The sequence below is a fragment of the Ctenopharyngodon idella genome, chromosome 24 (genome assembly GCF_019924925.1).
Source record: "Ctenopharyngodon idella isolate HZGC_01 chromosome 24, HZGC01, whole genome shotgun sequence".
NCBI classification, from domain to species: domain Eukaryota; kingdom Metazoa; phylum Chordata; class Actinopteri; order Cypriniformes; family Xenocyprididae; genus Ctenopharyngodon; species Ctenopharyngodon idella.
Window position 1 is genome coordinate 20958507 of NC_067243.1, and position 23222 is coordinate 20981728.

General features: G+C 38.2%; 2 protein-coding genes across 2 annotated transcripts; both read left to right on the forward strand.

Moving 5' to 3' along the window:
• The first annotated feature begins 8606 nt into the window (after positions 1-8606).
• On the forward strand, positions 8607-16189 carry LOC127507360 (immunoglobulin superfamily containing leucine-rich repeat protein 2-like). Its single transcript, XM_051884401.1, has 2 exons — positions 8607-8753; positions 12836-16189. Exon 2 carries the CDS (start codon positions 12845-12847, stop codon positions 14120-14122), a length of 1278 nt encoding a protein of 425 aa, XP_051740361.1. The 5' UTR covers positions 8607-8753; positions 12836-12844; the 3' UTR covers positions 14123-16189.
• A 3098-nt stretch (positions 16190-19287) lies between these two features.
• LOC127507358 (immunoglobulin superfamily containing leucine-rich repeat protein 2-like) lies at positions 19288-23117 on the forward strand. Its single transcript, XM_051884397.1, has 2 exons — positions 19288-19545; positions 20146-23117. The coding sequence occupies exon 2, from the start codon at positions 20155-20157 to the stop codon at positions 22264-22266; it is 2112 nt and encodes a 703-aa protein (XP_051740357.1). The 5' UTR covers positions 19288-19545; positions 20146-20154; the 3' UTR covers positions 22267-23117.
• Positions 23118-23222: the final 105 nt, after the last annotated feature.

Consider the following 23222-nt stretch of genomic DNA (forward strand, 5'->3'; position numbering starts at 1 on the left):
AAAATATGGAACTTTTAGAGATAAATTCAAAAATACCAACAAATCACAAAATAAATGCATAAATTGATAGTTTTTATTTTATTGAAGATAAGCGATATGACATTTATTTATTTATTTATTTATTTATTTTTAAAATTTGGGATCACACCTGAGACATCATGCCCAAATTTGTCCTATGCTCTATGAAGGACACATGAGTGTTAAGTAAAAGTAAATATACTTTTATACACTAAAAAGTGGGCCAATTTAGTCACAAGTAGTATTGAAATAGTGCACTTACTTAGTACACTAATAGTACATTGATATTAGTGTACTTACTACATAAAGCATGACGAAAAGAGTAGAACACAAACACAGTCTTTATTAAATCCACAACGAAAAACCCAGGAGATCGTAGAAAACATTAACACAACCACGTTAAACTCAGGGCTTAAAGGGTTAGTTCACCAAAAAAATGAAGATAATGTAATTTATTACTCACCCTCATGTCGTTCCACACCCGTAAGACCTTCATTCATCTTCAGAACACAAATTAAGTTATTTTTGATTAAATCCGATGAAGTGAATACAGTCCTCAGTGAAGCCTCTATAGACAGCAATGTCATTGAACTTCTCAAGATCCAGAAAGGTACTAAAAACATATTTAAAACAGTTCATGTGAGTTCAGTGGTTCAATCTTAATATTATAAAGCGACGAGAATATTTTTTGTGTGCCAAAAAAACAAAATAACGACTTTTCAACGATACCTAGTGATGGCCGATTTCAAAACACTGCTTTGAATCTTTTGTTTCGAATCAGTGATTCGAAAATATATAATTATATTATAATAAATAATTATTTTCATTTTTGGGTGAACAAACCCTTTAAATACATGGGGAGAGTAATCAAGATGTGTAGAACTACTTAACCAAGGAAACTAACTAGGGAACAGAACAGAGAAAACAGAACCAAAACAGAACATACATGTTACAACTTTATTTTGTAGAATATTTTTGGTCAGTTTGATTACTTTTCGGTTTGGGTGTTGTAAATGGGCTTTGCGATAAATTTGCTGTATGCTTTTAATTATTAATAAAGAAAATAAATTATGAGCGCTCATACGTTTTTTTGCATTTTGTCAAAAGATATTATTAATATTAATCATATTAATTTTGTAAACCGTTTTTGTATTAAAAAAAAAAACTGTTTTAGCTATATGTTATTGGTTTTCTTATTGTATAGAGAAATTCATGTTTCACTCATGATTTGTATTAAAAGTTTTTGAATTTTATATGATTAAGTACAGTATATTTGACATTAAATGTCACATACTCTGTGTCTTTAAGTAGCCTACCATTTGTAATTACATGCACACAAGGAAATAACATTAATCACATATTACAGTCAAATGGGAAACACTTTACAACACAGTTACACATTTATTAATATATTTTTCAAATGTAAAAGTTGTATTGTTGAACTAACAATGAACTATTGTGTTTGTATCCACTAACATTAAACATGATTAAAAGGCTGAAATAATGCTCATTGTACATCATGCATGTATGAACTGAAAAGTGACCTTACTTAAAAGTATTGTCATTCAGTATTATAGATATTGATCCGATCAAAACCCATGTGAAAATAGCTCATATCTAATCAAAGAAAGTTACGTGTTATAGGTAGCGCATGTATGAGCTCCTCACTTCCGTTCTGTGGCTGCTGGTCTAGAGCTGCGGCTCTGCAGCTAAACCTGACAATGAAATTAAAGGGTTAGTTCACCCAAAAATGAAAATTCTGTCATTAATTACTCACCCTCATGTCGTTCCACACCCGTAAGATCTTCGTTCATCTTAGAAACACAAATTAAGATATTTTTGATAAAATCCGATGGCTCAGTGAGGCCTGCATTGACAGCAAGATAATTAACACTTTCAGATGCCCAGAAAGCTACTAAAGACGTATTTAAACCAGTTCATGTGACTACAGTGGTTCAACGTTAATGTTATGAAGCGACAAGAATACTTTTTCTGCGCCAAAAAAACAAAATAACGACTTTATTCAATGATATCTAATGATGGGCGTTTTCAAAACACTGCTTCATGAAGCTTCAAAGCTTTACAAATCTTTTGTTTCGAATCAGTGGTTTGGAGCGCTTATCAAACTGCCAAAGTCACACCCCCCAGTGGTGAACCATTGAAATTTCAAAACACTTATGACATAATAAAGCCTCGTTTACTGAAATCACATGACTTTGGCAGTTTGAACTAATCCTTTAACGCGAAATCCGTTTTCTCTCGGGTACGTCAGCTTCACGGTGAATACTTCTACATCACTCTCGTCCACGTAGTCCATAGCAACAACAAAAACATATCTTGACTTTATCTAGTGGTTATTTTTGGAAAAACAGTAGGGGGCGTTTTACAGATACAGTCGCAAGAAAAAGTATGTGAACCACTTGCAGAATCTGTGAAAATGTGCAAAATTTTAACAAAATAAGAGAGATAATACAAAATGCATGTTATTTTTTATTTAGTACTGTCCTGAGTAAGATATTTTACATAAAAGATGTTTACATATAATCCATAAGACAAAAAAATAGCTGAATTTATTAAAATGACCCTGTTCAAAAGTTTGTGACCCATTGATTCTTAATACTGTGTGTGGTTACCTGGATGATCTACGACTGTTTGTTTTGTGATGGTTCTTCATGAGTCCCTTTTTTATTCTGAACAGTTAAATTGAGCTCTGTTCTTCAGAAAAAATCTCCAGGGTCCCAAAAATGCTTCAGTTTTCCACCATCTTTTGCATATTTGAACCCTTTCCAGCAGTGACTGAATGATTTTGAGATCCAACTTTTCACACTGAGGACAGTTGAGGGACTCGAACACAACTATTAAAAAAGGTTCAAACATTCACTGATGCTCCAGAAGGAAGCACGATGCATTAAGAGTCGGGGGGTGAAAACTTTTGAACAGGATGAAGAGGTCCAAATTTTTCTTATTTCGCTTGAATATCATTTTTTTTCATTTGGCACTGCCCTTCGGAAGCAACAGAAAATACTTGCATGTTTCCCGGAAGACAAATTAAATACAATTTACCTTGATCTTCAAATTCCAAATGTTTTCACCCCCCATCTATTAATGCATCATGTTTTTTTTCTGGAGCATCAGTGAATGTTTGAACCTTTTTTAAAAGTTGTGTTTGAGTCGTCAGTGTGAAAAGATGGATCTCAAAATCATTCAGTCACTGCTGGAAAAGGTTCAAATATGCAAAAACTGCTGAAAAAATGAAGAATCTGCAGGACCTGGAGGATTTTTCTGAAGAACAGAGCTCAGTTTAACTGCTCAGAGCAAACAAGGGACTCATGAACAACCATCACAAAACAAACAAACAGTCGTGGATCATCCAGGTAACCACACACAGTATTAAGAATCAATGGTTCACATACTTATGAATGGGGTTATTTTAATAGCTGAATTTATTTTTTTTTTTTGTCTTGTGGATTATATGTAAACATATTTTATGTAAAATATCTTACTCACGACAGTACTAAATAAAAAATAACATGCATTTTGTATTATCTCCTTTATGTTGTTAAAATTATTAACATTTTCACAGATTCTGCAAGTGGTTCACATAATTTTTCTTGCAACTGTATGTTCCTAATTCTGAGTATGTGAATTTTTGTGTAGTCCGCTGGTATTATACATAGGAATTTACTTTAAATCTACTTTAAGTACAGTTAAAAATATATTTCAAGTATAAAAATTAATAGCCTACCTAAATAGGGACATAGTACAGTAGTATACCTAGTGCAAAAATAATATATTAGTATGATATTAAGTTCAGTATACTTGCAGTATAAAACTACTAAACTAGCATAAACTAAAAAATGTGCTTTAGGTATTAAACTACTAAACTAGGGTTTGGCAACTTTTTTGTCATGAAGTGGCATTTTTAAGTTTTTGAGGTAAATACTGTGCCACAACAAGGAGGAGTAAAATTTACACATGTGGCTTCAGGAACTAGATGCAGTTTCATCTGGAAAGCGAAAAAATGCTCTCTCTTTTTTGTCTTTTCACGATTGGTTAGTTGTCCGATCAGAGAAAACGCATGAAGTGACCAGGTATGCTTGAACAGAGTTTTTACATGCATCACAGTCATTTCGTGGTGTGTGGAATGTTTAATGGGACTCTAAATCCGGAAGATATTGCTCTAAAAAGAAGTTAAAGCACTAAGGCATATCAATCAATGACATTAAGTCCAACAAAAGGAGGAATATTTTAATAATTAATTATAATGTAAATGTTTAACCACACTCTTAGAAGAGTTCGAACCTTTAAAATTCAATAAAGAACTTCAAAGTGCAAATATAATCTTCTAACAATCAAAAAGGTTCAAAGTTGAACTTGCAGGTTCTATAATGATCAAGTGGTTATTTGGAAGTTCTTTGCTGTGGTAACGGGGTTCATATTTGAAACTTTGTGTAGTTAAGGTTCATTTATTCTATAAATTGCATGATAACCTTGAAGGGCACCGTGTTTTTGTCAATTTTTAGAGCATAATTTAAAGATAACAAAAATCAAAGTTCAGCTTTACACTGTCAGAAAAAAAGGTACAACGCTTGTCACTGGGATAGTTCACAAAAGTGAAAAGGTACTATGTACTTTTAAAGTACTAATACATACCTTTAAGGTACTAATATGCACCATTTAGGGGTAAGTAAGATACAAAGATGTACCCTTTCACTTTTTTACCTTAGGGTACTGTCCCAGTGACAGTGCCCTACCTTTTTTCTGAGGGTGTAAATGGACAAGAAGCTGTTCAGTATTAAATAGAGAGGGTGAAGTGAAATTCTTAGACCTAGAAATAGACTGTATTCAATATCTTCATATTAGACAACCATACATCCTTTAAATGTTCCCCAATTGAAGAGGACACTGCATTTTTGGAGCAAAAATCATGGGTCAGTTGTGATGCAAAGCCAAGTTATTTTACATGTTTCAGCTCTCCTGATTTAACTTTATCTACTCTGTTGCTATTTTATTATTAGCTGATGCTCATGTTTTGCATATATATATATATATATATATATACAGTTGCAAGAAAAAGTATGTGAACCACTTGCAGAATCTGTGAAAATGTGAATAATTTTAACAAAATAAAGGAGATAATACAAAATGCATGTTATTGTTTATTTAGTACTGTCCTGAGTAAGATATTTTACATAAAAGATGTTTACATATAATCCACAAGATAAAAAATAGCTGAATTTATTAAAATAGCCCCATTCATAAGTATGTGAACCATTGATTCTTAATACTGTGTGTGGTTACCTGGATGATCTACGACTGTTTGTTTGTTTTGTGATGGTTGTTCATGAGTCTCTTGTTTGTTCTGAGCAGTTAAACTGAGCTCTGTTCTTCAGAAAAATCCTCCAGGTCCTGCAGATTCTTCAGTTTTCCAGCATCTTTTGCATATTTGAACCCTTTCCAGCAGTGACTGTATGATTTTGAGATCCATCTTTTCACACTGAGGACAACTGAGGGACTCAAACACAACTATTAAAAAAGGTTCAAACATTCACTGATGCTCCAGAAGAAAACACGATGCATTAAGGGTGGTGATAACCCCATTCACAAACTTTTGAATGGGGTTATTTTAATAAATTCAGCTATTTTTTTGTCTTGTGGATTATATGTAAACATCTTTTATGTAAAATATCTTACTCAGGACAGTACTAAATAAAAAATAACATGCATTTTGTATGATCTCCTTTATTTTGTTAAAATTTTTCACATTTTCACAGATTCTGCAAGTGGTTCACATACTTTTTCTTGCAACTGTATATATATATATATATATATATATATATATATATATACTGTAACGCTGGATCCAATAAAGACGAAGATGAAGATGAACTAACATAAGATTTATTATGAACTAGATTAACAAGCCAACATGGGAGACAGTGTGCACTGGACACAAACAACAACCGACTATGAGCAAAACAAGGGGAGGAAATTAAATACACAGAGATGACTGAGCACATGACAAGCTGTGAGGAATGGTTAGTGTAAATATTGACTGAGTGGTGGCAAATGAACAAAGAAGACACATGACAAATGAAAACAGAAGCAGAAGATAACCGTGACATCACGCCTCCCTCCAGCAAGGTGCAACCTCGCGCCTTAACGGAACAACAGGGGGAGGGCCAGAGGGGGCTTTGGAGGTGGACAAGGTGATGGTGGATGGTGAGAGGCAGAAGAGAAAGGGTGATGGCAGGATGAGGCGAAGGAGTGGTGATGGGAGGATGACGAGACGATGTAGACGTAGAGGAGTCCCGATGGCACAGAACTCCGCAAAGGATAACCCCTTATTTACCCTTTATTTACACTGCACGCACCTGTGGCGCGTTACAGCTCCTACGCGGCCACCGGAGTTGATTGCGGCCACTCTAGTCAATGCTTGTGTTTACACCAGCTGCGCAGCGGCATGTTTCAAAAGCGTCCCAGAAGCGGTTTGCCGCACCGCTTCGCTAGATAGGAACCTTTCACGTCGTGTCTAAAGCCATGTTTACACTGCACACGTCTGCGGCGCGTCACGGCTCTGGCGAGGTTTTATTCCCAATAAAGGTTTATTAGGTGGTGCCAACTCACACGAGGAGCATTTTAGGAGCGAAGCAACAGGATTCGCGAGACCACGTGATATGCCTGTCCTACATTGTTTTTCTCGAATTTTTTGTGTTCTAACATGGGTAAGTTAAATGTTTGTTTTGTCCAGTTTAATTCTGCTTGTTGTTGTGTTTTTGCTATCCCATATGAGTCTACACAGGGTGTTTATTTTGAAATTGACAGGATTTTGGACTTTTATTTTGTCGTCCGTCAAAAATAGGTGAGGCGCCTATCTTTAGCGAAGATAGGCGAAGGTGAGCTGCTTCTGGAACGCTTTTGAAACGTGCCGAGGCGCGACTGGTGTTTACCGTAGTCAACTGGATCCGGGCCGTATCCAGGTGAGATCGAGGACCTGCGCCTTGACACGACCACAACGCAGCCCTGAAGTATCAGCAGAGATTGAGTCAACTAGATCATCCATTGTGAAGGCCTCATCGACACGACAACCAGTGGCATAGTTCCTCAACAAACCGTCCATACCGGCGTGATGAATACGATCCTCAACTGGACGGAACTGGAATAAATACTTTGAATGTTGCGATCCCATCGGACTTATGATAGCTACCCTGAATTGTAACAAAGCACTGTTCGCCAGAGGAGAACTGGCCCCCCGACTAAGCCTGGTTTCTCCCAAGGTTTTTTTCTCCATTTAAACACCTATTTGCCACCTGTTTGCCACCTGATGTCACCTTTTGGAGTTTGGGTTCCTTGCTGCTGTTGCCTTTGGCTTGCTTAGTTGGGGACACTTGACATTTGATATTCAACAGTGCTTTGCATCTGCCTGCATTGACACCATTTTATTTAAGAGCTGCTGTGCAGCCAAAATTATATACCAGTTATCACTGTAAAGCTGCTTTGACACAATCTGCATTTTAAAAAGCGATATATAAATAAAGGTGACTTGACTTGACTTGGTGTAAACACAAGCATTGGCTAGCTCCAGGAGCCGCGCCGCAGACATGTGCAGTGTAAACAAGGCTTAAAAATGCGTGGAAAGCGCAGACACGCCGCTTTCTCCATCTTTCCAATTGGCGCTTGCGCTCCTGTGGCGTCTGTCATTGCTGCACAACCATGAACTGTGCTCTCCACGACAACGAGGAAGTTTCAGTAAAGGATAAATTGATTTCTATCCCTTGCATTAGCTCTACTACTAGATATATTTATGGAGATGAGAAATAAAAACCTGCCCTGTACAGCTATGATCAGCTGTTTGGCTGAGCTTTCAATGTTTTGTTATGGGAAAAAATGTAAAGATTACAGATAAAAAGTTGCGATTCATCACTAGTTAACTCATGACATTCATGCGATTAATCGCAATTAAATATTTTTATCGATTGACAGCCCTAATAAATGCATTATAAATATATTTTGAAAACAATTTAGAACATCACTTTATTTATAGCTGATTTACATCCTTAACATTAATTTTGTCTAAATCCTATGTCACTGACCTTTGAGTGGATTTCAAAAGGGGTGCTTCATGTTTGATGAATTTATTCCCACATTTATGACATAATTTATTGAATGTCATGTGATTTCAATCACTTGACACCCCTGCTTGGATTCAACACCAATTATGTTCACTTTAATGTTGTAGAAGAAGAGATAAATGCACTGAAGTTTAGGTGCCCCACATAGGGTCAGTGTCAGTGTCCCACACTAATCCACCCTACGTGGAGTAACTGATTGTGTGTGTTTTTTTTTTTTTTTACCTCCAAGATTGTAAAATTATAGAGGGGTAAGAAACATGAGGCAAAACTGAAGAGATTTGAGAGAGTTAATTTGTGTTTACCAATAAACAATATTGCAAAAAAATTGCTCTTACAAATTATGTTATCTTATCACCCAGGCCCTGATGTTTTGGGGTCAGCCCCTGATGTTTTTAAAACTTAGAAACGCCCCTGTGAAGAACCAATCATATTGTAGAAAAATTATGTAATGAATCCTAACCCTTGCTATGCTCCTATTCTATAAAAACTGTTGTACTCTCTTTGTCGGGGGGATTATCTGTGATTGATACGAGGACCTCCTGGCCGTGATTAAAGCATATTCAAAGGCATTGTCTGGAGTCTGTCTGGTTACTGCTGCAGCAGGTTAGTGGAACACTAAAGATCTTAATCCCTAACTTAAGTCAGCTGAGTAGGGGAATTTCTACCACACAGTACAAACAAAAAACATAGTTGTAAACTAGTTGTCTACTCAAAGTTTACTACTGTTACACTTAAGTAAAAGCATACTTTTATACTCTAAAAAGTGGGCCAATTTAATCCCAAGTAGTAGTATTGACACTTACAAGTATACTACTAGTACATTGATATTGGTATACTTAAAGTACTCATAAAATATACTTGAACTTTACTTAAGTATACTTAATAAAATGAACTTGAAGTATACTTATTTTTTGTAAGGGATACCAGACTTTACTTTTACCATTGACGTGTAAAGCTGATCATAACAGAGCAAAAATAAAACATAATGTTTTTGAATGTGTCTGATTATATATTATCACTTTTAGAAAAGTAGCTGAAATGTTGCTTGCCAGAGTCAGAGGCTTGAATTTGCATTGTTCAAGTAGTAGTAGTATCTTTCAAGTAGCCTACTACTTCAGATGAAGAGGACGCGTTGTGCAAAATATTAAGTCTGTGCACGTTGAATTTGTTGTCATGCTTTTGTCATAAAGTGGCTTTAGTAATGCACACTACGAAAGGAATAAAGCACAAAAATAGTCTTTATTAAATCCACAACTGAAAACTTAGATCAGATATTGTATGAAAAACATTAACACAACCACGTTAAATAAAGACAATACGGGAGGAAACTCAGGTGTTTAAATACATGGGGAAAGTAATCAAGATGTGTAGAACTAATTAACAACCAATGAAACTAACTAGGGAACACAGGCAAACCAGAACAGGGAAAACAGAACCAAAACGGAACATACATGTTACTACTTTATTTGTAGAATATTTTTGGTCAGTTATTCTTTACTTTTCAGATTGGGAATAGAAAATGGGCTTTGCGATAAACTTGCTGTATGCTTTTATTTATTAATAAGAATATAAATTATGAGCGCTCATAATTTTTTTTTTTTATTTGTCAAAAGATTGTTATTAATCATATTAATTTTGTTAATTTAGTCAACAGTTTTTGTGTTTTAAAAAGTTTATTTGTTGTATAAAGTTTGCGTGTTTTTTACATTTTGAACTGTTTATACATTTATTTAATTGATTGTTTTAGGTATATGTTATTGTTAATTAATTTGGACAAAAGTAAATCTGAATATAAATGTGTTTGTGATTGTAATATTCAATTTTTTAAAAAGACTTTAAAGTTTATATATGAAAAATAATTGAGTGGCTATTGGTAATAATCACATTGAAAAGACAAGGAGCATAGGTTGTGTGATATAAATTATCAACTGTATCTAAATTATGAATAACCATCATCTGGACGGCAAAGTCCCTGTGGCATTAATGCGGAATTGAAGGGAGAGGCTGCGCGTTCACAATCCCTCCCCTTCCACTGTGGAGGAGGGAGTGCACACTGAATTCTGTCCAAACTCAAGCGCGATGAAAAAACAGCCTCTGGACTGCTCAGCATCACATGGACGCTAAAATGTATCATCTGCCATCTGCGAACCAAAACAGCAGAGATTTCCAGCGGGATATAAAAGGCTACATCTGAGCATTAAATATTGTTTTTAAATTTCATCAAGTGTCGTGTTGACTGAAATCCACATGTGTGTTAGGAATATATCACTTGCAGGTAAGGCAATATGAGAAAGTTTTTAATCAACAATTTTCTAGAATGTAGAAAGAAACAAGAGCAAATAAACGTCTCAGGTTACGACTGTAATCATAGTTCCCTGAGAAGGGAATAAGACGCTTTGGGAATACCTCTGTATGATTGCATCTGAAGCACTTGTATCAACTAGTCTAATGGCAAGATGGAATGTCACGGGAGTGTGACGTCACAACCGGGAAAGCACATGTGAAATGACCGGAATGGCGCTTCAATTAGCCGAAGCATGTCGATCACAGGGATGAAGGAAGTATGGCAGGGCGACGCAGCGTCTCATTCCCTTCTCAGGGAACTATGGTTACAGTCATAACCTGAGATGTTTCCTTTCGAGGGAACTTGCGCTGTGTCAATGACACTTTGGGAACGCTAATGCCAAAATGCCATGCTTAGAAGTGCCTATCCGTGTGAATACTGAGAGCACAACTAAGACATGAGCATCTGTGAAACCTAGGGCAGCGCCCAGGTCCAGGTTGTAAAACCTTACGAATGTGAGCGGAAAGGAACAGCCTGCCGCATGCCACATCCTGTAGGGATACCTCCTTATATATTAAGGCTTTCTAAGCCGCCATACTCCTGTCCTAGCCTGAAAGCACCATAGAGGAAATGTGGCCAACGGGTTTCAATGCCGAACCACCATCTGTTCAGATTGTGCTAAGATAGCCAATTGTCGAAGTTTAACACGTGTCGCAGTGATGCCAGTGTTGCATCCACGCATTTTGTGAAAGTGCAGGGTGATAAAGCTAGAACGAAGGCAAGAACCCGATATTGGTACGCTTCGCCCCTGAAAGCAAACCTCGGGAACTTCCCTGTGGAAGGATGGATATGTGGAAGTATGCGTCCTGAGATCTACAGTGACAAATCTGTCCTCAGATCTGATTTGAGTCACAATCTGCCTGAGCAATTTAGATTGTGCAGAATTAAGATGGGACGCAAACCCCCATCCTTCTTTGGAACGATGAAGTACCGGCTATTAAAAAACCTAACTTTGCCTCGGGTAGAGGAACACATTATATGACCTCCTAGCCTAAGAGAGTTTTTATTCTCTGTTGCATTACCAGAGCCTGCTCAGGGGCCGACCGCAGTGGTAAAACCCCATTGAAATAAGGCAGATGACACCCAAATGGGATTTTGTAGCCTCTTTCTACAGTCTGTAGGACTCATTGTGACACAACTGGCAGAAATCTCACGCTGCTAGAAGGTCTACTAAGGGAACCAGCCTCTTAAGACAGGCCTCTGGTGTTCTTCGAGTAGTCAGCTTGGTGCCCTGAAGCAAACTGGCAGGGAACAACCCAGCTGATTCCTCTATTTCCCTCCTCCTAGGATGCGAGCATCCCGATGACGCAGCATCGAGGGACTGACTCAGATGCACTGACACAATGTCTTGTGCCTAAGGCATGAGCTCGCTTGAAACCGCTGCACCTTGAAGCACCGAGGGTGGCAGGGGTGGTCTCCTGAGGGCACAGAGGAGGAATGGGCACTGTATAATGAGATGGGAACCATTACCCATACACCCCTCACCCCCCGAATGGGCCTGCCCTCTGAAGTCCAGCACTTCTGGCATTAGGACTTCTCTTTGGCCAAAGCCTTTTTCGCACGAACAACGGTCCTCAGATACATTTTCTGCTTCAGAGGCTTAGGCTGAGAATGCTGTCCTGGTTCCCAATCTTTCTGAGGGGGAGCATGGTAAGCAACACTCTACCACGTACAAGGAGCTTGTTAATGGCTGTGGCAGCTCCGCCCAGCAGCCCCAGAGATCTGGATCCGGAGAGGAGGATATTCCAGGTTTCGTAACAGGTCTGCCTGCTGCCGTATATGCCTTGCCCACCAGTGCCAAATACTTTTAACCTGCCTGGAGGGTAATATCTGGCCTTAAGGGATGACGCCGTGACAGGACAGATAGTTCGCAAGCAAGATTGTAAAGGTTTGTATAGTTAAGAAGCAGTTGCTACAAATCTCGAGATGTTCAAGACATTCGCAACACAAAGTTTTAGTATAAAGTCAAGCGCGTTTTCAGCACGCTGGACAGCAAACACAATCCACGCGTCACGTTCTCGAGACGCTCGAGGATGTCGAGATGTTTTATGTCTTTTATTTTCACTCATCTCAATTAGTCCTCAAGAACTTGTTTTCAAAAGAAAAAAAGAGATAATAATACTAAAAAGCATTTGGTTTTTGGTAACTTTTCAAAATAAATTTGTTTGACCCTATGATGTAGCGTCAAGTGCTTTTATCATCATCATCATCATATAATTTGCAAAGTTGTCAGTTCGGGTTATCACTTTAAATGACTATTCTTTCATTCACATTTGTTCTTTGAGTGTGAAAAATACATAAATTATTTGTACTAATCTGCATCTTCATGTGTGCTTGGCAGGAGCTGAAAATGGCAACCAAATACCTGATGCTTATTGCCTTGGGGACTGCAGTGATTGGCAGTGCGCACTGTTGCCCTCAGCAGTGTGCCTGCTCTGATAAATATAACCACCAGTTTGCAGATTGTGCCTACAAAGACCTTCTGGAAGTGCCCGTGGGCTTGCCGTCCAATGTGACCACCGTGAGTCTTTCAGCTAACAAGATTAAAGTGCTGAAATCCAAAACCTTTATAAATGTGATCCAGGTGACCTCTCTTTGGCTGGCTCACAATGAAATTGTCACCGTCGAGAGGGACACCTTGGCTCCGATGATTCAGCTGAGAAATTTGGATATTAGCTACAACAAAATTGTGCATTTTCCATGGGAGGACTTGACTAATCTCACTGCCCTGCAGATGTTAAAGATGAACAATAATGAGATGGTCAGTATCCCCAAGAACGCTTTTTCCAACCTGAAGGACCTGCGTTCGGTCCGTATTAACAATAACAAGTTTACCACCATCGTGCAGGGAACGTTTGACGCTTTGACTGCCCTGTCCCACCTCCAAATCTTCCACAACCCCTTCACCTGCTCCTGCAAGCTTGAGTGGCTTAGGGACTGGATTATCAAATCCTATATCTCAATCCCTGACCAAAACAACATTGTCTGTGATGCTCCTTCCCTCCTTAAAGGTACACAAGTCACTAGCATGCCCAAACTTGATTGCAAGGCCCCATCCATGTCCATCACAAATCAGAGAAACATCCTTCCACCCAAAACACATCTCATTATGGTGGATAAAGAGCAAGTGGAAGAAGGGAACAATAATTTGCCATTTATTGGCAAATGCGAAATAAATGATGGTACACAGTACATCTCCAACCATGCTTTCAACCTCAGCTTGAATAGACCCAAACAGAACACGTTTCATTTCGGGGTGATGGCTCTGGAAGTTTCAGAGACTGAGGCCAAAGTTCAGCTGAACCCTTTCCAGATGGCTAACGCAAAGTCAAACATTCACCTCAGTCAACAAGAAGACCTCCAAACTGTGAATAAGGAGCCGTCCACCAAAAAGTCAGCCCTGGACATGTTGTACCTTTGCGTCAGTATTGGCAATGGATATTCAGTGTTGCAGTGGTCCAAAATAGAGGAGGGTGTTAAAACCTATCGCTTCCAGGGCCTCAAGCCAGGCACTAATTACAGCCTGTGCCTCACCTATGAAAGCCAGGACTGTGAAGTCCAAGTGGTCTTTAGTGCCCCACTTAAATGGGACAGCTTTAGTCCAAGTGTTGTGGTTATTGTGCTTTAACTACAAACACCTCAGTAAAACTACAGTTACGATGGGAGAAGTATGGTATTATGTTGTGGTTACTGTTCATTAACTACACATGACATGGTCGAGCACTTACTATGGTAAATATGGTAAATGTGTGGACTTTTTACATGATCCCTTTCCCACCATAGGCAAATTTCAAATCGAATATCACTATGAAAACTAACTTTATAGTGCCACCGTGTCAACAAGCTTGCCCACCCCCACCTCTTAAAATGTTAATTTTTCAATTGCTAATTTCTCAGAACACGTCCAAATATATAATCTTTGATCATATTCTGAATTTGGAAGTCATAATGCAGCCAAAGATGATGACCAACGCAATTAAAGAACCATTCATGAGCGACCTATCACGGTCACAGAGACTGTTTCACCACAGAGATACCCGAGAAAAGATACAGGTAAAAGAAAATACATGTATCTAATTTCATTCATGTTCACGTATAGTGAAAAATAATACTAATCTATACAATTGTCCAGTGTTGCTTATACAGTAGGTCTAGATGTTTGTTTTTAAGCAACATAACAATCATGACTATGCAAACTTTGCAAAGATTCCGCTATCAGAGAACAGATGTAGGCTACAAAATAACATGTAAAATAAATGGTTTAGTTTTGCTTTTTATAAATTGGGCATGCATGATAATATTACAGATAAATAATTTTTCTTCAGTTGATTTGCGTTAGGCCCATCTGTAAGACTATGCAGAAGATTTTTTTTTGTTATCAATTTGTTGTGTGTTATAGTTTACAGATGCAGAAAACTGCCTAGATATTGAACGTGTGTTATGTTATCACTGCTCATTATCACACGACAATACAAGATCACTTGTCAAATAATTAAACGAACTTGAAATCATTTTAGTTCACATGTAGAGATTGCAGAGTGATAGGATACATGACCCAGTAAAAATGACTTCAATAATCCTGAAAATATTAAAGGGTTAAGGTTAAAATTCTGTCATCATTTAATCACCCTCATGTTGTTCCAAACCTGTATTAGTTTCTTTTTTCTGAACATAAAAGTAGATGTTTTGAAGAATGTTAGTAACTAAACTGTTTCAGTGCCCATTGACTTCCGTAGTATGGATGAAAAAACAAACAATGAGAAATTTCTTAAAATATCTTCTTTTATGTTCAACAGAAGAAAGTCATATTTGGAACGACATGAGGGTGAGTAAATTATGACAGAATTTTTATTTTTAGGTGAACTAAACCTTTAAGATAAGTGTGCCCCCTAAAATCACAAGTGGTCTAGAACCGCCACTGATTGCACGCTTTGGTGTGATACTGGGTTGCGAAACAAAACTAGATAAGAAAACTAGATAAGTAATCAAGAAATCCAGATTTTCTTTTACCTAGTAACAAAAGGGTTTGCTGAATTATACATGTGAAGAAAGAATCATATTGTAGAAAAATGATGTAATGAATTGGCATCTTTGCCATGCTCCTATTCTATAAAAACTGTTGTACTCTCTTTGTTGGGGGATTATCTGCGATCAATACGAGGTCCTCCTGGCCGTGATTCGAAGGCATTGGAGTCTGTCTGGTTACTGCTGTGCAGCAGGTTAGTGGAACACAAAAGATCTTAATCCCAAGTGATAATGTTAACAGGGGGCGAGACGTCGTCCGACTTGAAGCAAGTTGTCGCCAGTAGATGCGCTAGAGTTTGTAAGTGTCAGGTTAGGAGACGCTACACTTAGTTTAACTTAACCCTTATACGGTCCTCATTTCCCCTTTACACTCAGACTCCAGGGTAGCGATGGCGCCGGGCTTGGGCCCGTCATCGCTGCTTACAGCTATATTTCATATTAATTTAGTTAATTTAGTCAACAGTTTTTGTGTGTAAATTGAATATTTGTTGTATAAAGTTTGCATGTTTTTTTTAAAACATTTTTGAACTTTATATGTTTATTTAAATGATTGTTTTAGCTAATATGTTATTAATTAAATGTCTTATTGGTTTTCATGTAGAGAAATGCATGTTTCACTTGTCTCAATTCTTGTTCAAGGATTTATATTAAATGTTTATTTTGAATTTCATATGATTATCCTCTCCTCAGGTCATTTTGACCCGAATTTTTTTTTTTTTTTTTAATTGAGTGTTCATCGGAGTGGTCTAAAATGGCATAAAGTGGCATAAAATCAATCAGACATATTGCAGGCTGCACACAGATATGAAGTGGTTAGATTTGAACACATTTACAATGCAGACACTTAAGTATATATAGAAAAACCTAAAAAAAAAAAAGGTCAAAATTCAAACTAAAAATGCTAAACTTTATCAAAAAATTATTTTATAATGTCTAAATATGTACCTGAATGCATACTGAAGAGAAAATCTGAAGTAACTGACTTTAGGGCCCAGGGGAACAGTTCATTTGCTCCATATAGAGCTATAAGGCCATCTAGTGGCAAGAGTCATGAAATATCTTGTTATATTATTTTTTTTTTCCACAAGAGGTCGGCAGAGACACCCAATGTGAGATATTTTGAGCTGATTTAACAGGGTTATGCATGTATTGGGGAGCTATTTTATATTTATGTTGAAAATATGTGAAGAATGTGCTTAAATTATATTATTTATTGATAAAATGTAGTAATTTAAAGGTAAGTAAAATAAAAAAAAGCAATGTAGAGCAATGGAGAGCAATGTATAAGAGGAGGGAGTAGAGGTAGAAGGAGAGGGTACAGATGGGTTTTAAATGAAATCAGAGCCTTCCTAATTGACCATGTCATAAATGATGGTCTTTCCCTGAGAGAAGCTGGACAGAGAGTTCAGCCCAATATAAGCATTGTGCCACAGTCAATGTCCCTGGACAACAAGTGCTCCAATCCACTGGTGTTGTGGCACACAACGCTGTCTTGGGGACGCACAACACTGAAAGGCTCCTACATTTTTTAAACTCCCTCAATGAAATCCACTTTCTGCAGAGTGATCAGGAGCAAATTGAGCGAAATTGTCCACTTTCACCATTCAGCACTGGTGCAAGAGTGGTTTGAACATCACCCACATTTCAGGATGGTGTTCCTTTCAGCATATTCTTCTCTTGGAGATGGAAGGTATATAATCACAACCCTTACAACCAAGTAAATCTTCTTTAAGTGATGGAAGAGGCCTGTGGAGAAGTTAAGGCACAAGGATGGATCCAGCATTCACTGCCTATTTTATGAGATACAAAGTCAATATCTTCTTCTGCTATTTTATCATGGTAAACACTACTAAATAAATAAATAAATGAATGTAATAATATCATTGATCGTAATACAAAATTCTAGTACATAGATGCAATATGGGAAAAACTGTTAGATATGTTTTAGTTATGATTATGTAAAAGACATACCGAAGTGTGTTTAAAATAAACGGTGTGCAACAGGTTTGAGATACATTTTCTCTTGTTTGGTGGGTGTGTCAAAAATGTTAGCCCAATCAGCAACAACATGTATATAAACCACGCGGTATTAAAGAGACAGCTCGCACAATGGGTCCAAGTAAAGTGACTACTGTAACATAAAAATACTATACATATTTATATATTTTGCTATTGTATTTTGGAGTGACACTTTCATAAACTTTTCTATTCTCATCTGATTATATAATGGTAACGTTATATTACAATATCATAGCACAACAATAGTGATTATCAATAATGATAAGCCTAATACTCACAATAAAAATAATAAGGTCATATAGATCATAACACAGTCTCGGAGGTAAGAAGTGGATTATCCTTCAATGTTTGTCTTTTCATCCTGAAATGCGAGGTTGGATCACAGTTTCCACAAATCCCTTAACTCGATTGGGATGCTCTCTTTTATTCTGGACAGCAAGGGCAGTGACTGTAACATCGAGCGTATTTTGCAGTATTTAACACGTATTTATACCGATTTCATCAGGCTCCGAAAAAATTCTTCAAAAAGAACACAAAGAATGGCCTTCTCAGCTGCCGTAGTTGCACCTCTTGCGTCATCAGAACAGGGTGTTCAACGCACCACCATTTCCGTTTAAAAAACGTTTTGAAACGTTTTGTCGGCCCTGAAAGCAGCCGTGATTTATGGAGCGGAGAGCAGAAAGGGAAAATGAAGGTCAAGTAAAAAAAAAAAAAAAAAAAAAACAGCACATTATTGGTTACTAGACACTGCCTTTTATTTTCACACAATGCATTATAGTTTTTTTTTTCTAAAATGCCAGAAAGTGTTTAATCCCATAATGTTTAAAAAAATAAAACGGTCGAGCAACAGCAAAAATTAGTGTGTCTAAAATGACCACTAGATGGCAGCATATAAAAAGGGTTCGGGCGTCACCACCGCAAACCGCAACAAAATAAAAGGCAATAAACAGACGTAAACAAGATCAGTGTACCTCAAAGACAAGTGCTTTCACATTATAATTGTATTTCGTGTCGTTTCTTGAGAAGGCGGTCCCCCTGAGAAGACCTGTCAACAAATTAAGCAACTTTCACTAAAGTAATCGCAGTTACAAACAGAATTTTCAGCTCTTGCTGAGCTTCATCACACTGTTATTGTTTCTGCAGCTCAGTTCACTTGTTTTTAATGTCCACTGGTTCGCTCACAGCAGTAAAATGTTTGCAAAATCACTTTAGGGAAAAGAGCAGACATTGACAGACAACTGTACAGACATAACAGAATATATAAAACATAATATAATTGCAAATATAATTTTGAATGATTTTCTGTTCCTCTTTGACATAGATAGTCACTAGACAAGAATATTTAGACTTCATTTTTTGTCATTCTCTTTTGTTTCATTAATGAACAAAAAAGAAGACATAAATTCCGTTTTTTCTTTGCTGCTGGTACATACAGTATTTCATGGACTTTTTCCATCTCTAAAAAACCTGTCAAATTCATTTGGACAAAAGCAAATCTGAATATAAATGTGTTTGTGATTGTAATATGCAATATTTTAAAAAGATTTTTTATAGGTTTATATATGAAAAAAAGTGTGCGGCTATCGGTAATAATCACATCGAGAAGACAAAGGGCATAGGTCGTGTGATATAAATTATCAAGTGTATCTAAATTATGAATAACCTTCATCTGGACGGCAAAGTCCCTGTGGCATTAATGCGGAATTGAAGGGAGAGGCTGCGCGTTCACAATCCCTCCCCTTCCACCGTGGAGGCGGGAGCGCGCAATGAATTCTGTCCAAACTCAAGCGCGATGAAAAAACAGCCTCTGGACTGCTCAGCATCACACGGACACTAAAATGTATCATCTGCCGTCTGCGAACGAAAACAGCAGAGATTTCCAGCGGGATATAAAAGGCTACATCATGTTTTGGGATAATTTGACATCTGAGCATTAAATATTGTTTTTAAATTTCATCAAGAGTCGTGTTGACTGAAATCCGCGAGTGTTAGGAATATCACTTACAGGTAAGGCAATATGAGAAAGTTTTTAAGCAACACTTTTCCAGAATGTAGACAGAAACAAAAGCAAATAAACTGTAAAAGTGTGTTGTTTCTTTAAACTTTCAGCAAAAGATTGTATGGTTTGTATAGTTAAGTCGCTACAAATATCGAGATGTTAAAGACATTCGCAACACAAAGAAGTTTTAGTATAAAATGAAGCGCGTTTTCAGCACGCTGGACAGCGAACACGGTCCACGCGCGTCACGTTCTCGAGTCTTTGCTGCTCAGTCGTACGGTAACAGCAAGACGCTCGAGGACGTCGAGATGTCTTTTATCTTCATTCATCTCAATTAGTCCTCAAGAACTTGTTTTCGAGAAAAAAAGACGGACTTAAATAATAATAAAAAAGCATTTGGTTTTTGGTAACTTTTCAAAATAAATTTGTTTGACCCTATGATGTAGAGTCAAGTCCTTTATCATCATCATCATGATCATCATAATTTGCAAAGTTGTCAGTTCGGGTTATCACTTTAAATGACTATTCTTTCATTTACATTTGTTCTTTGAGTGTGAAAAATACATAAATAATTTGTACTAATCTGCATCTTCATGTGTGCTTGGCAGGAGCTGAAAATGGCAACCAAATACCTGATGCTTATTGCCTTGGGGACTGCAGTGATTGGCAGTGCGCACTGTTGCCCTCAGCAGTGTGCCTGCTCTGATAAATATAACCACCAGTTTGCAGATTGTGCCTACAAAGACCTTCTGGAAGTGCCCGTGGGCTTGCCGTCCAATGTGACCACCGTGAGTCTTTCAGCTAACAAGATTAAAGTGCTGAAATCCAAAACCTTTATAAATGTGATCCAGGTGACCTCTCTTTGGCTGGCTCACAATGAAATTGTCACCGTCGAGAGGGACACCTTGGCTCCGATGATTCAGCTGAGAAATTTGGATATTAGCTACAACAAAATTGTGCATTTTCCATGGGAGGACTTGACCAATCTCACTGCCCTGCAGATGTTAAAGATGAACAATAATGAGATGGTCAGTATCCCCAAGAACGCTTTTTCCAACCTGAAGGACCTGCGTTCGGTCCGTATTAACAATAACAAGTTTACCACCATTGTGGAGGGAACGTTTAATGCTTTGACTGCCATGTCCCACCTCCAAATCTTCCACAACCCCTTCATCTGCTCCTGCAAGCTTGAGTGGCTTAGGGACTGGATCATGAAATCCTCAATCTCAATCCCTGACCAAAACAACATTATCTGCGATGCTCCTTCCCACCTCAAAGGTACACAGGTCACTAGCATGCCCAAACTGGATTGCAAGGCCCCGTCTATGTCCATCACGTATCAGCCAAACATTGAAAAAACCGAACTCTATGAGGGATATATGGTCACGCTACACTGCGAAACAAAAGGAACCCCTAAACCTGATGTCACATGGGAGATATTCGCTGGAAACCAACTAATTACGTTTCCTTTGCCCGCCATTGTCGAAAAAATTGAGATTCCAATTAATGGGCCGCCTACGAACACCAGGTTCCTTGTGTTTCAAAATGGCACCTTGATCATCCCTCACTTGAGCAAGAAAGAAGATGGCAACTACACCTGCTCTGCTGTCAATGACATGGGAAAAGCCGAGAACTCGGTGAGACTTGTTGTTGCAGGCACCAAAAAGCATGCCATCAATTCAATGCCTGACACAAAATCTCCTAGCCATTTACCAGAAGACAAACTTGGTTCAAAAGGCTCCAAAAACAGCGTTATTAAATCTGAGGAGAAGACAAAGAGCCTTTTACCCGGAACATCTAAAGAGCAAGTGGTGGATAAAGAGAAAGTGAAAGAAGGGACCGATAGTTTGCCGTTTGTTGGCAAATGCGGAATAAATGATGGTACACAGTACATCTCCAACCATGCTTTCAACCTCAGCTTGGATGAACTCAAACAGTACACGTTTGATTTCGGGGTGATCGCTCTGGAAGTTTCAGAGACTGAGGCCAAAGTTCAGCTGAACCCTTTCCAGATGGCCAATGCAAAGTCAAACATTCACCTCAGTCAACATGAAGACCTCCAAACTGTGAATAAGGAGCCATCCACCAAAAAGTCAGCCCAAGACATGTTGTACCTTTGCGTCAGTATTGGCAATGGACATTCAGTGGTGCAGTGGTCCAAAATAGAGGAGGGTGTCAACGCCTATCGCTTTCAGCACCTCAAGCCAGGCACTAATTACACCCTGTGCCTCACCTATGGAGGCCAGGACTGTCAAGTCCAAGTGGTCTTCACAACCCGGAAGAAAATCCCATCTTTGCTGATTATAGTGGTCGTTAGCATTTTTTTGCTAGCTTTGGCAACCGTGCCCCTGCTGGGAGCCACCTGCTGCCATCTGCTCTACAAGTATCAAGGCAAGACCTACAAGTTGATTATGAAAACTCAAAACCCAGATCAGATGGAGAAGCACATAGCGACGGATTTCGACCCCAGGGCGTCTTTTGTGGGATCTGAGAAGAACTTTAACCCGAGTGAGCTGGGAGAGGGCGAAGGCGAGGCTGATGGCGAGGACGGAGATGGAGAAGGTGAGGACATCGACGGCAGCGTGGTGACTGAGTCCATTCCCGAGTCACAATCCAAAACGCAGGAGGAGTTTGAAGTTGGATCCGAGTACAGCGATCGGTTGCCGCTTGGGGCTGAAGCGGTAAACATATCTGCGGAGATCAACGGTAATTACAAACAACCCCGTTGAGATGTTTGTTCTTCATTTGCTCCGAAACACAATACAAACCAGGTGAACACGGACTGTCATCTCACGTAATACAGACACGCGCTGATAATCGCGCGCTCATGTTTACCTCAGTAAGTTAGCAGTAAGTTATACGATGAGTGTTCATTATTACAAATAGGATTTTGAGATTTATCGAGCGGACTGGACTTAATAAACAAATCTATCTTCAAAAGAAAAACCTCATAATAGCTACAATTCACTTTCCGTAAGTCTCGTCTCTTTCGTATAATCGTACATTGTCTCAAGTAGCATCCATTTTAAGTCATCGATATAGTGGACATCGAGCGCTTCTGAGGGAAATGTCACCCTGTTACTCTTTTCACAGCATGTGTGTGTCTGGAAAACGAACAAGGTCACCTTGAACAAAAAAAAAAAATGAGTTTGTTAAGTGTAATGTGGGATCCCAAAAATGTGTGATTTTTAATCTCTTTCTGCGAACGGGTGCTTTACAAATATCTCTCGCCTTTACGAATTGACTGAACGTGTCCTTTCTTCTCTTTGAGATAGCCTTTATTCGTGGCATGTCACACAAAAGTATTTTCAAGTGTGTTTTATTAGGGTACTATAGACTGTAGATATTCAGTGTCGATTTGTGATGTAAGCCAAGTAATCTGAGAAAATGTTCTCTCTTTTTTTATAAATATAAATGGTCCGTTTTTACCATCAGTCGATACGACATCGAGTGTCCAGTAAATTGACGCATAGTGGCTTGTTTCGTGTCCAGCTGTCCAATGATGTTGTAAAAATACTCGAACCTTTTAAAGATTTTGATATGATTTTATGTACGTGACCTTAATAAAATATTGAACGAACGAATGTAGCCTATGGGAAATTATTTGCAAATATTGAAAAGTGTTTTTATAGCCTAAATGTGGGCAAGCTTTTCAGCACAAAACCACACAACTTATACTATGATT

Bases quoted from the DNA above. Each gene is read 5' to 3' on its own strand.
- LOC127507360 (XM_051884401.1), top strand. From the start codon at position 12,845: ATGGCAACCAAATACCTGATGCTTATTGCCTTGGGGACTGCAGTGATT.
- LOC127507358 (XM_051884397.1), top strand. From the start codon at position 20,155: ATGGCAACCAAATACCTGATGCTTATTGCCTTGGGGACTGCAGTGATT.